We start from the raw sequence: 14,799 nt of genomic DNA on the forward strand, positions 1-14,799 counted from the left end.
CACAATTCTGCTTACATAAGATGGTCAAGCAATTCTACTCTTAGCTGTATTCCAATGGATTGTGTAAATACTGCACCAAAGATCTTCTCAAGAAAGATAATTACTGCCCCGTTTGTAATAGCCCCAAACTGGAAACAATCCCAATGATGATCACTGTGATATTCAAACAATGGACTACTATGTAGCAAAGAACATATTTCTTGGGCAAAAGAAGCTAGACACAAAGAATATACACTGCATGGTTTAATTTCTATAAAGTTCAGAAAAAAACAGGCAAAAATATTTTATTCTGTTTCAAATCAGGATGATGGTGATAGTGGGGCAAAGGAAGAGAAAGCAAATGGTTTTCTGGGATCCCGCAAATGGTGTTTCTCGATCTGGGTAGTGGTTACACAAATACATCCATTTTGTAATAACCAAGCTGCACACTTACAACTTGTGCACTTTTCTATATTTGTGATTTCTATACTTATATTTCAGTTAAAAGTGATTACTTAAAAACATGGGGCGCCTGGGTGGCTCAGTCGTTAAGCGTCTGCCTTCGGCTCAGGCCATGATCCCAGGGTCCTGGGATCGAGTCCCGCATCAGGCTCCCTGCTCTGCAGGAAGCTTGCTTCTCCCTCTCCCACTCCCCTTGCTTGTGTTCCCTCTCTCGCTGTGTCTCTTTCTGTAAAATGAATAAACAAAATCTTTAAAAAAAAGAAAAGTGATTACTAAAAACAAATCAATATACAAAGATCAACTGTCATTCCTACATACCAGCAATAGCTAATCAGATATTGTATTGCGGTAAGGGGTATATTTTACAAGAGTATCTAAGTATAAAACTAGTATGAATCATGTAAGGTTTTTTAGAAAACTTTATCGAAGGGTATAAATAAGACACAAACAAGTAGAAAGATATATATCACTTCTATGGATGAGAAGACAATATTGTAAAGATGTCAATTCTCCCCCAAATTAATCTGTAAATTCCACGCAACTCCACTAAAAATTCCACCTATGTCATTTGGGTAACATTTCAAGCTACTTCTAAAATTCACATAGGAGAATTGCAAAAGAGCTAAGGCAATTTTTTAAAGAACAAAGAGAGAAGATTTTCCTTGTCAGCAAGACATACTATAAAACGGCAGAAATTCATTTGAATACAAAGTCTAAAAACAAACTTACACATTCATTGTCTTTTAGTCTATGACAAATGTGGCACCAAACAGCCAACAAAAGGACAGTGATTAAATTAGTGGAGTTGGCTGAGTTAGCTGGATACATGTAAAAAATATATAAACAAATCCTGTCCTCATAGTATTTATATAAATGTTTTATCCATAAAAGATCTATTCAAATATTAGAAGACAAATAAAAAGTTATGCTTGTGATCTGTGAAGTAGGAAAATCCATCTTAATAGAAAGAAAAAGACATAGAAAAAAACCCTTCAATTTGATTACAGGAAAACTCATTTTAAAACTTTTGTATAAAAAAAAGACCCGTGAAACAAGACAAATAACAACAGGCAGGGAGCATATATTTGCAACATGTAAAACAAAGTACTCATATAGTTTATAAGAAATTCCTACAAATCAATAACAAAAAGAAATAAACCAAAAATAAGACCAGTTAATTTTCTTAAGTAACACAAATTTCAATAAACATATTGAAAAATACTCAATCTCCAAGAAATCAAGGCTATGGAAAATAAAACAAGATATCATTAAATTGATAAAATTGCTCAACAAAACCATGTCTGGCAAGGATATTCTCAAACACTGCTGAGGAGAGCAATCTTGGAGAGCAGTTTGATACTGTGTGTTAAAACTAAAGTATGCAGGGGCGCCTGGGTGGCTCAGTCGTTAAGCGTCTGCCTTCGGCTCAGGTCATGATCCCAGGGTCCTGGGACAGAGCAGCGCATCTGGCTCTATGCTCCGCGGGAAGCCTGCTTCTCCCTCTCCCACTCCCCCTGCTTGTGTTCCCTCTCTCGCTGTGTCTCTCTCTGTCAAATAAAATCTTAAAAAAAAACCTAAAGTATGCATACCCTACAATTATGCCTTTCCACTCGTAGGTTATTTGTTCTAGAGAAACATTGGTGCACATGGATGTGATTTAACCATAGTTTATAATATCGAAAAATCGGAAATTATTTGTGCATAATTAGGTCAACTATAGTATAGCTATACAAATGAAATGCTAGGAAAAAAAGACTCATCTATGTATACTAATAAAGCTAAATCTTCAAGACATTGCTGAGGGGCTTTTTGTTTTGTAATTGAAGTTATGTAAGGCATGCAAAAACAAAAACAAAAACAAAAAGCCCACACACAAAATTAAGATTTTTCCACGAGGACGTAAAGATCCATATAAATGCAAAGGAAAAAGATTTAAAGAATACACACCGAATTGATGACAATGGGAAGTTACCTCCTGCGAAAATAAATGGAACCAAGTACTTCTTCAGCACATGTGTTTTTAAGGAGATAGATAATATGTTTGTGAATTTAACTTTTTTTTTTAATGGGGAAAACAGAAGAAGAGCTGAATGGATCAGTTCTCAGTATTTTGATCGGTGGTTGGGAACATTGTGTGATTTGAAGGTGTGGATTTAGAAGTCCTAATCGTACAGATGAAAGGGGGTTAAAACCTTGGAGCAGAAGCGATTTTGCCTGGGGTGGGAGGAAGAGGAGCTGGAGAGAGCAGAAGGGGTAAAGAGCAGGGGGAGGAGGATTAAACGTTGTTACAGAGGCCACGTAACGTATTTTCAAGTTTACAGCATCATAAGCAGCGGAACGGTTAAGAAAGGGGAGATTAAGTAACTCCCTTATAGGCAGAGTGTCTAGCTAGGGAGTTTGAACGGATCGAAAGCTGGACCACCATTCCCCGCGGAACAGTGAGCAGCCCCCGCCGAGGGGCACGCCAAACGGGAGGCGGTGTCTGGGGGTCGCGCAAACGCACAGGGTCACGCAAGCGCACGGCGTTTGCGCACGCGCAGAACGGCTTGTCCGCGTAGCTCCGATTTTGCAAAAACGCCTTGCGAGAGGTGGAGCTGCTTGTACAATGTCGGAAATGAACGAGCTGTCCGAGCTGTATGAAGAGAGCAATGATCTGCAGATGGATGTGATGCCTGGCGAGGGTGACCTTCCGCAGATGGAGGTAGGCAGCGGGAGCCGGGAGCCATCCCCGAACCCCTCCCGCAACGGGGCCCCGCCACAGCTCGAGGAGGAAGGCCCAATGGAGGAGGAGGCGGCCCAGCCAATGGCGGAGCCGCAGGGGGAGCGAGGCCTTGCTAACCGGCCCAGCCCTGGGGAGCAGCCAGGCCAGCTCGCGGGCCCTGACTTCGAGAGCGAGGACGAGGGCGAGGAATTTGATGACTGGGAGGACGACTATGATTATCCGGAAGAGGAGCAGCTGAGTGGTGCAGGCTACAGAGTATCAGCGGCCCTTGAAGAAGCCAACAAGATGTTTCTGAGAACATCCAGAGCTAGGGAAGCAGCCCTGGATGGCGGGTTTCAAATGCATTATGAGAAGACCCCGTTTGATCAGTTGGCTTTTATCGAAGAGCTTTTTTCACTTATGGTTGTCAATCGCCTGACCGAAGAACTCGGCTGTGATGAGATTATTGATAGAGAGTAATTACGTGCTGTTAAAAGAGGAGGAAACTACTTGAGGAGAGACCCAACATTCCCACTGTCTTTTGGGTTCATTCCAGATCCAGATCGTACCGTGCCAATGAAAAACTTGATCCTCAAAAAAAAAAATTTTTTTTTTTTGTGTTGTTGTTTTGCAGAATAGAATAGGGCAGTGACTGCACAGTTACGAAAAAGAATTGTTAAGGAAGAAGAAAACCCATCTTAGGACTGTGGAAATCTGTTTTCAAGAATGTTCCTGAAACACCTGTGGCTTTGACTTTGTTATTGATCCAGATTATTTTCCTTGCATTGGAGAAAATACCTTTCACATTTCACTGTAAGGGATGGTTTTGCAAGAATAAGTTACGACCAAGACAAACTACCAGTACAAGACCCCAGTGATATTAATTACATGAGAAAATGTAACTAATACATCCAATTTAGGACTCAATATGTCTGAATCATTGGGACTGAAAGCCTACTGAGAGAACTCTGAAGATTCCACTTTGTGGTCTGTCCAAGCCAGTGATCAAAGGCTAAATTTTTCGTGTAAAATAAATTGGGTATGAAGCAAACCCAAAAAGAAATACGTATCATGTGTGCTGTATCTCAAAATGTGTTTTCAAGAGCATCTGAAACTTTGTACATGTATCTTGATCATTTATAAAGATACTATGATCTGTAATTCAAGGAAATTCGTTCTTACCATTTTTAAAACTCAAAAATTAAGACATCCATAATAAAATTTCAAATTTAGACATTAAAATGTATGTGAAAGAACAAAACAAACTATTTCTAATACTCTTACATAATAGAGAAATTGTTTTACTCGCTTTCTGTTTTTCATTTAACTTTACAGGTGAAAGACTTTGGTTGAACTTCATAGCATAAGAACTGTTTTAGTGAACATGTCAAGTAAAAAGAAAGCCCTACATCTAAAAAAAGACTGAACAATTATGCCCTCAACCTTTAAAAGTTTTAAACCTGTCCAGAAATCCACCTCAGTATCTGAAGTTTCCCTCTTTGTGTCCTCCTCTAATTAAGCTTGTTATTGGTTATGCACCAGCATTCAAGATAATAAAATTTCTTGTTCCGTGTATTTTGTTTGTTTGGCCAATAGTATTGTTCACATACTTTAAACACTACTTTTTATTGTATTGTGCTATTTTATTTTATTATTGAAACCACTTTATGATTTAAATTTAACTACTATAAGGGAAAGTGCTCCAGCTTCAAATAACTGATTTATAAATTAACTTGTGGATATTAAACTTGGCAAATTCCTATAAAAGGATTTGCCAGCTGAGAAAAGCTGTCCTATTAGCATTTTGCTGTGGTTATTAAGGTTCTGAAATTGTATAAGAATAATGTCAGTAAGCTGTGCCCAGTAAAACAGTGTTCAGTAGGTCTGATCAATAAAAAGGTACCATCTGCTCGTTATGGCAGTAAAGGACACATCCAATACATCACAACTCAGCCTTATTTATGTTACAGTGATCTTGTCTTTTAGTTTAAGGAGGGGGGTTCTTTTCTGTAAAGTAGAGGACAGACGAGGGTGATAATTATTTAAATACTAGCTTGGTAAGTTATAGGATAGATAGGGAAATAATAGGAGGTGAGATGTTAGCACTTAACCTCTCCCATGCCTCACTTTCATTGCATTTTCAAACAGTTCTTAGTTGCAGCTAGATGAGTCTGCATAGATAATTGTATGATGTGAATTAACTGAATTTGGGGGTGGGGTGTAGGATGCCAGGGCACAGGTAACTAACCAGTTGCATGTACCTCCAGATAAACATATCAGGAAATAGAAAAAAACTGGTCTTCAAACCAGGAAGCGTGATTAGGTTCCTCTCTGGGACTGAGTAGGGAGCAAGAGGAGAGGAAAAGAAAATGACTCCCTGTTGGGTTGGAAGGCTCATGTTGGGGAGAAAGACCTGGACTCCACAATGCACCCCTCCTGATGGTTGGTTCATTGGTCTTGGGAAAATGGATAGTAAACTGAGAGATTACTGAAATTAATGCTTGTTTGTATTTACTGAAGATAGAAAATGGTAGCATTTTAACACCCCTTTTAAAAGCATAAAATCACTTGTTTTAAAGGTTAAAGTTAACACATATTGGAACCAGCCTAACTGGTTCAAATCTGGGTCAGTGGGAACTAAAGAAAGGAGTTCTAGAGAGATTCTGGTCCTTATTTTGTGAACAGGGGCGAGGGTGGGGATATGGAATGGGGAGAGGGAACTTTAAAAACCTTGTGAGTATGTAGGGTGATGGGGGTGTAGTTTTCTGGATCTATGCGTATAATAAATTTTTGCATAGATTGTCCTACATTGGCTGCCCTAAGGACACAGATCTATTTTGTTTGTCTCATGCTTCAAATTTTAATTCTTTAAAGACCAACATCTCATAACCCAGAGAGTGCAGCAAAACTCCCAGATTTCCATCTTTTTTTTTTTTCCCCAAAAGTTGAAGATCTGGCAGCCCTTGACCTATAGTCATGTGGGAAAAAGCATCCAATATCCCTTTACGTAGGGAAGGTATTGTACTGCCATGTTTCCCAGTGTTGTCTCCCCAACATGGAGGCCAGGTGGCACTCACCATGTATCATTATGCTTGCACCACTGTTTTCCTTGTCCCTGGACAGTAAGCACTACCTGCCTGGCCTCTCTTCATGGAGACTAAAGGATGTCTCCATTTTCTGCCTATTTTACCTTCTTTATCTCTATTTTCCTTCTCAGTATCATCTCACTAGCTGTTAGAGTTGGTGGTAGGATTGTAGATATGAGTAAAGAATAGTGGGAGTGGGAGCTTTTGAGCCTGACATTTTTGCTTAAGTCCCTTACATATTAAAGTATGTAAAGCAAGTCTGTTGCTTGAATTTTTAAAACATATTAAAGTACTGGGCGCCTGGGTGGCTCAGTTGGTTAAGCAACTGCCTTCGGCTCAGGTCATGATCCTGGAGTCCCTGGATCAAGTCCCGCATCGGGCTCCCTGCTCGGCAGGGAGTCTGCTTCTCCCTCTGACCCTCCCCCTCTCATGTGCTTGCTCTCTCTCATTCTCTCTCAAATAAATAAATAAAAAATCTTTAAAAAAAAAAAAAAACATATTAAAGTATGTAAAGCAAGTCTGTTGCTTGAATTTTTAAAATATACAAAAATCCCTAAAACTTGCTTTTCCAAAATGTATTTTCCACCCCAAAATATGGTAAGTTTTAAAAATTGCAAGCATTACATGTTTAATATAATTTTATTTTCTGCCTCTGAGACATTTTCTGGGAGTGAATGCTTATAATCCTGAAGTCGTTCTCAGTGGCTGAAGATGAATGTGAACCGCGTGACCCATAAATACTCTGTCATCTATGAATGCATCTACAAACTTGAACCTGTTTATGTTTTCAGTCCAAAGTATATCTTAGAAGTTGGGGGGCGGGGAAGGGAGGCATTACTATTTCTTGGTATTTATCTTAGAACTTCAAAGGGTAGCTTTCTTTAAGGAGAATTTAATTAGTAAATCATTCTCTCATGTACAACTATAAGCTTGCTTCTCTGCTGCCTTCCTCCCTTGAACATTTTACTTGCCCTTTTGATGGGATTTATAAAGCTTCTTGAGTGAAGCAGATGCAGTTGCACATCTTTTTTATGCCACTCCCACCCCCACCCCCGCCGCATCGCCACCACTACCAAACCATTCCCCATAGGCCTGCAGAATGGTTCAAAATTATTTTTAAAAATCAGCACCTGGGTGTGAGGTCAATGAGATCCTAACTTTGGTCCTCACTCCACCAGTGGGCTGAACACATAACCATGCCACCAGTGCAGAAAAGATGTCTCACTTCCAGAGACACTCATTGCTATAACTACTGGTAGTGGAAGCCACCCATGCCCACTGTCCCTACTTCTTTCTGCCAGAAAGATGAAGGGCATGTGACAATACCCCCTCTAATTGCAGTAGCCCAGAAAAATTGTAGTAGAAGAGAAAGCAATGAGAATAAACTATGCCCCTACCACACATACCACAACCCTATTCTTCCTAAATTCCCCATTCCTTCCAGTCACCCCATAGAAAGAACCATTTTTTAAAATGCTAGTTATATTCTGCACATAAGGCCATCACCATGATGGCTGTAGATTTGCTTACTCTTCCTCCCCTACAAAATTCTGAGATAATGCAAGTGCTTCTATACTCAATGAGATCTCACAGCGCAAGGCAATAAGCACCCTTGGTACCATACACATGGGTGAAAACTAAAAATAAATTTTACATTTACAAACGTCTTATGGGCAAAGCATCTGAAAGACTGATTGTTTTCCCTTCCAAGCACAGCCTCAAACGTCCTGCTGTCGTCATACCAATGGTATCCCCTCTCTTGGACAACCAATCAGGACCCAGCTAGACAGGAATTTATTTTGAACTATTTCATATTAAGCATTTTCCCCTATGGAGTTTTATACTACTGTGAAGCAATATATTTTACTCTGCTTTTGAACTTAGAACTAACAAAGCAGCCCTCAAAACTGCAAGTGAATTTTTTTGGCAAAAACACTGGAGTCAAAAATGTATATAACTGTATTTATATGTTACTGAAAATTTTATAATTTTATGTTTTAAAATATGCTTTCCCTGTTAAGCACTGAGTTTATGAAAATGTCTCAAGGAAATAGGAAAAATGTTTGAGTAAATAATAATAGGTACCGCACTGTGCTAAGTGATTTACATTGATGATCTTACTTAATCCTCTAAATAACCCAATGCTACATACTATTGCTAAATCCATCCTTTCAGAAACTCTGTGAATAGGTACTATAATGTCATTTCACTAATGGGAAAATTGAGTGATAGAGTAACTTGTTTGTTAGCGGCAGAGCCAGGATTTCAACCTACATGTGACCTCCAAGCCCCATGGTGTTTTATCACAGCCAACTACACATTCAACCTTCCATGAGTCCCTGATCAACAGTACTCCATAGAGTAAAACCTTAAATGTTAAGAACCTCGAATCACAACATACTAGACCAAGAAGAATTAAACTCTAACACACATAAATAACCTGATATATGGAATTTAGCTTAAAAAATAAGAAAGCAAGTCAAACAGTGCCCTAGTTGAAGGTACACATTTAGTCCAGTGCCTGTTTATCTTCTATATTTGCTTCAGTGACGCTGTTCTTTGAGAAATAAGGTTCACAGTGAGAACTCAGGCATACCATGGTATCATAAATCATCAAAGAAGAAAAAAAACTGTGTTTATGTAATAACATTTTACACAGCATTTCAACCTTAAAAGTTGGAAGAAAATGTTTTATGCTTAAATTTCAGTCTGCTAGACTATTCGCCCTAACATCACCCTTCCTCTCTGTCCTTCATTTGTACCATCCATCCAACACACAGTCTGTTAGTTCTGAAAATGGAATTGCTTTCTCTTTGGGGAGCACTGGTGGAAAGTAATAAACAACCGACTCAAGAATTTGATTTGCCAAATGGTCTTTACAATGTTATTTGCACCTTAGTCCCTATTACAAAGCCAATTAGGTAGAGGCAAGTATGCAAGCAGTTAAATGCCAGTGACGGGTTAATGATACTGTTGTTCTAATTATTGTTATGCATAAATCCTTGGCAGATTTTTTCCCCTTGTGCCTTATTAAATTTAAGGCACACTCTGAAACTTTACTTTCTTTATTATGCCCAGACTTTTCTAGAAAAATACATATGTTAAACTATAAATGACATTCATGATCTTACCTGTTGGTTGTCAATATTCATCAATGTGAGGCTGCATGTTGAGATGGTCAGTTTAATATTCATTCCCGAAAACTGAAGATTACTTTTGCCAAGGACTGTAGATAGGAACTTAACTGGAGGCTTTAAAAATAGCAAAACAACACTCTAAGTTAAGGATTTTGTTACAGAATAATATTAGTCTTTTTAAGTGTTAAAAATGGGTCAAAACACATGTTCTTCCTCTCTATTTTACTTTACACAAAACAAATGAGATGGAATCCCTCTTTTTTTTTAATAAAAAGTTTTAAAAAATGGAATGCAGCAAATTTTTTTAGTAAGTAGTGAAATCTGAGCCCTCAGAACTTTTCTGGTACATTCCCTTCTCCCCAAGTGTTGGGAGTAGGGGTCTGCTTTATATAAAAGTAATTCCTATGAGAGTTTGGGCTAGCTGAACTCTCCAGGCCCTTTGAATACCAGAAGTCTAAAAAAAGAAAGAATTTGTGTCTAGGTTTTTTTGTGATCATTAAAAAAAGTATGAAAAACACACATACCAAACATATGGGACACAGTGAAAGTGGTGCTAAGGGAGGAATTTATAACTATAAACACATACATTAAAAAAGAAGAAAGCTCTCAAATCACGAACCTAGCTTTACAATTTAAGGAATTCAAAAGAAAGAACAAATTAAACCCAAAGCTAGTAGAAGGAAGGAAATAATAAAAATTAGAGCAGAGATCAGTGACACAGAGACTAGAAAAACAATAGACAAAATCAATGAAACCAAAAGTAAGTTCTTCAAAAAGATCAACAAAATTGGCCAAGCTTTAGCTAGATGAACTAAGAAAAAAAGAAATAAGATTCAAATCACTAAAATCAGGAACAAAAGTGGGGTAGGATGTAACTAGCAGTTCAACAGAAACAAAAAGGATTATAAGAGAGTGCTATGAACAATTGCACGTTACCAAACTGGATTACCTAGATAAAATAGACAAATTCTTAGAAATATTAAACCTACCAAGACTTAGTCATGAAGAAATAGAAAATCTAGATAGAACTGTAACTAGTGAAAAACAAAAGCAGAAACAGCAACAACACTAGAAAATAACCAGTGTTGGAAAGGACGTGGAGAAATAGAAATCCTGTGCACTATTGGTAGGAATGTACAATAGTACAACCGCTACGGAAAAGAGTATAGCAGTTCCCCGTTCCCCAAAAAATCAAAAACAGTATTGCCATGTGATCCAGCAATTCTACCACTTGTTATATACCCCAAAGAACTGAAAGCAGGGACTTGAATAGATAGTTGTATATCCATATTTATAGCAGCATTATTCACAATAGCTAAAACATGGAAACAACCCAAGTATCCATCAGCAGATGAATGGATAAGCAAAATGTGTTACATACATACAATGGAATATTATTCAGCCTTAAAAAGGGAGGAAAGTCTTTTTTTAAATTTAAATTCAATTTAATTAACATATACTGTATTATGAGTTTCAGAGGTAGAATTTAGTGACTCATCAGTTCTGTACCACACTCAGTGCTCATTACTTCAAGTGCCCTCTTTAACGCTCACCACCCAGCTACAAAAGTATGGAACACTTCACAAATTTGCATGTTATCCTTGCCCAGGGGCCATGCTAATCTTCTCTGTATCATCCCAATTTAGTACATGTGCTGCTGAAATGAGCACGGGAGGAAATTCTGACACATGCTAAGCACGGATGCATCTTGAGGACATTATATGAAGTGAAATAATCCAGTCACAAAAAGACAAATACTGTATGATTCCACTCAGATGAGGTACTTAGAGTAGTCAAATTCATAGAGACAGAAAGTAGAATGGTGGTTGTCAGGGCTGGAGAAATGGGGGACTGGGAAGTCATTGTTTAATGTGTATAGAGTTTCAGTTTTACAAGATGAAGGGTTATGGGGATGGATAGGGGCGATGGTTGCTCAATGATGTGAATGTATGTAGTATCACTGAGCTGTACACCTAAAAATGATTAAAATGGTTAAAATTTTATGTTATGAATATTTTACCACAATTTTTTAAATTGGGAGGAAAAAGAGTATAAAGATAATATAGTGCATAAAGGGTCCCTGGCATGTATTAAGTATGCAATCAATGCTAGCTATCAAAGGAAATTAACTCAATATATTTTTCTTTCCATGTATACTTTCTGGAAAGATGATAACCTCATCTGTTTTGTTTTATTTTGTTTTGGGGTGTGGACTCCCTATTTTTGAAAGGAGAAAGTCTTAAATGAGTGAGCCTGTTTGTTGGGACCATCCAGTAAAAGCATCCTATTTGCAGAGGTTATGAGAGGCAGGAGGAGGCCAGAGGCTACTTTGGGGCCATGGGTTTTGTCAAAGAAACTAGTAAATAGGGAATTCTAATAGAATTCAAAGGCCACTTATCAGTGTTTTTCCATGCCTTGTGGCTCATCTGAGTCACTCTGGGTGACACTGGGTTCAGCCCTATGCAAAATAATGAAGACTAATAAAGAATGAGGCAGGGTGGTATGGAAATAAAGCACAAAGCTGGAAATCTGAAGACCTGGTTTCTATAGCTGGCGCTCACCATCATCGGAGTGACTCAAGGCAAATCTTCTCTGAACCAGTCTAGTAGCTGGCAAAATGGGAGGGCTGGACTGGAAGATCTCTAAAAATTCCTTCTCTCTTAAACAATCTACAATGCCATGATTTACATAGTTATCTTAAAACCCTTTGCACCTCCCCTTTGCACATTCCAAAACAACTAAATGTTCTAGGGTTGACAACTAAATAGCAATAATACTAACCACCATTGCCATTGAAAGCCTAATATATGACAGACACTGTGGACACCATTTCATTTAATTCTACACAACTCTATAAAGTATGTACTCTTTTCTCCCATTTTACAGTTGGGGAAACCAATGATCCCAAAGGTGAAAGGACTTGTCCAAGATCACACAGCAGGTGGCAGAGTCAGGATTTAAATCCAAGTCTATGTAACATCAAATCTTATGCTTTCTTTCAGCATGAAAATTTCCTTCTACTCATGTGTTACTATCTCACCCCTACCAGCACCCACCTTTCCATTTGAAAATGGGCCAAGGAGTCTAAAAATTCTAAATGTTAAAATGCAGAATAGATACATTATAAAATACTGAAATTGGAAGGTACCACCCTGGTCATCTGGTTTAACTTTACTTTACAGGAACAAGCATGGGGTCTCAGAGAGAGGAGAGACCAGGCCCAAAGGTAAGTAAACACCCAGGTCTGGAACCCAGATTTTTTTACTTGAACCCCAGGTGCTCTCTCCATTCCATCGCTCAAGACATCACCATTTCAGAGAGTGTCAGGCAAGTCAGAAAAATGTGAGAGACAAGACCAACTTTCAGTGCATCTCTGATATCACACCAACTTGTAAAGGCCATTCTGCACTTTAGCTCCTATGGTAGAATGAACTATTTTGATATTCTCTTTCCCCTAGTTAGAGAAACAGAGAACAAAAAAACCATACCAATATTTACCTTTCGCTTTTTAATGGCTCCATTTGCCCCAGAGACAGCTTCACACAGGCGACTTATTGCTTCCCTACAGAACAGAAACCATATAAAGACTTAGCATACTAACATGCAGTAAATGTTCAATAAACGTTAACAAGTATTATGAACAAAATGTGCACACACATAATGGTGAGTCTGGCATAAATGACCTTCCCCTATCCCCACGGGATAAAGCATTGCACTTAGTCCCTCTGCCGTTCAAACCCCCCCAAAACCCAGCAACACCCTAATGTGAAAAAAAAAAAATCACTTTACAATAAGGAGTCCTACTATTCACCTTCTTGATCTCTTTTTTTCCTTGGATTTTTAGGTTTGGTGTTTGGCAATGTTGATTTGTAATCAAAAAGGAGGGGTAGAACTTTGGTGTCTGGGAACACTTCGGTTTTACTTTTAGCAAAATCCTCTCTGTGGTGTTATGAATAAAAAGCTTCCTAGTATCTCAGCACCAAAGATGATGAAATACAAAAGAATCTGACCCCAGAGGAAGTTTAAAAGGACTGGGAGAGAATTGAACTTCAAGGTGGTCTCAAATGGAGCCTTATTGACCGAGATACTGCTACAAGCCATTGAGCTTTCACGTAATTTCAGAGTAGAAATGAAAATCAATAACAAATTTCCTCCTTTGCTTATATATATATATATATATATATGTATATATATATATATATATATACCTTACCCTGTATCATACTTCCTGAGAGAAAGGCACCACTAAAATACGAAGTTGTTCCTTAATGGAAGTGGTGAGCAGAGCGGCGCCCTCCTTTCCAGAAATGCAGTTATAACTAAGAGCTTTTGTCTCTGGAACTCAGCATTCACAACGGGCGGAGGTTTCACTCAGTGTAATCTGAGCCATAACCTTGTGGCTTTCAACCCATATATTAAACTTTGCACAAAGCACATCTCTAAGCTCTTACCTGGATTCACTGGAGATCATTGCTTAAATTAGCAAACCGAATTAGTTCACACACATAGGCGCACGTGCAACATTGTATTACAATTTTTATACATACTTCATGAAAATATTTTCTTTGAGATATTTTTGATTCCTAAAGGAGGGGAGGAACACTCAGAGGAATGCAGACCCACTAAAGAAATCTATCTCCCTCTCTATCTACAGAGAGAGATATATAACACAGACACAGAGATATATAGATATAGATATATTAGTGCAGATCTATGTTCTCAGTGTTCTAGTAGACACTTTGGAAAGATAAGTAGAATTCCCAAAGATTCTAGGCACCATTTTAGATTTATAATGTGTGTTTTAGTTCAGATTCTTTTTTGGGGGGGGGCGAATATATGAAACTCTTCTCCAAGGTATTCTCTTGTCTGACTTGCATAATTTCCTGTAACCAAAACAGAGAATGGCTTTTTGGTTTAGCATATTTTCTCAGGATTTTATATTTATGGTTTCCATAGGATTCCAACGTTTGTTCTCTGGATGAAACAGAAGGACTGCTCAGAGAGCTAGGCTCTTTGGTTTGTTGATTGATGTCTGAGTCATCCTAATGATTATTCAATAATTGATGAGACACATAATAATTAATCTGAATTAGCCTCTGGTGTTGCCGAAATAACTAGTCCAGGCACCTATGTTGTTGATATTTAATAAAGAGGGATTATAGAAAAGGTATTATCAGAACCTTTACTCCATGAGAGCCAACCGGGGTGCTTTGGTCTAAAAAGCTCCTTGTAAATGGTTTGAAATAAAAGTAGAAACAAAGATGTGTGTTGATGCTGCAAGTATAACAACAGTTATTATTAGAAGTTGTTACTTTTATAAAGCACCTTGTAGTTTTACAAAGTGCTTTCCCAGGCATTGTCTTCTTGATTCTCACACAGTCAATATCATCCAACAAAAAGTAGCGTTGTAAATGGGAATTAAAAGGAGTGCTTT

At 38.2% G+C, this 14,799-nt stretch overlaps 2 protein-coding genes and 1 non-coding gene across 3 annotated transcripts in view; 1 reads left to right on the top strand and 2 right to left on the bottom strand.

The window, feature by feature from the left end:
- Window positions 1–14,799, bottom strand: part of SHC4 (SHC adaptor protein 4) — a 129,082-nt gene that overhangs the window by 48,705 nt on the left and 65,578 nt on the right. The window contains exons 3-4 of the mRNA XM_032417435.1: window positions 12,864–12,927; window positions 9,360–9,479 (exon numbers count right to left, since the gene is read on the bottom strand). Coding sequence (XP_032273326.1) covers window positions 9,360–9,479; window positions 12,864–12,927 — 184 coding nt within the window. The remainder of the gene's footprint in view (window positions 1–9,359; window positions 9,480–12,863; window positions 12,928–14,799) is intronic.
- EID1 (EP300 interacting inhibitor of differentiation 1) lies at window positions 2,846–4,717 on the top strand. Its single transcript, XM_032417436.1, has one exon. It carries the CDS (start codon window positions 3,047–3,049, stop codon window positions 3,620–3,622), a length of 576 nt encoding a protein of 191 aa, XP_032273327.1. The 5' UTR covers window positions 2,846–3,046; the 3' UTR covers window positions 3,623–4,717.
- On the bottom strand, window positions 10,930–11,035 carry LOC116640884. Its single transcript, XR_004301101.1, has one exon. It is a non-coding gene; the product is annotated as a U6 spliceosomal RNA (small nuclear RNA).

Source organism: Phoca vitulina, unplaced genomic scaffold (assembly GCF_004348235.1).
Source record: "Phoca vitulina isolate PV1807 unplaced genomic scaffold, GSC_HSeal_1.0 scaffold20, whole genome shotgun sequence".
NCBI lineage: Eukaryota > Metazoa > Chordata > Mammalia > Carnivora > Phocidae > Phoca > Phoca vitulina.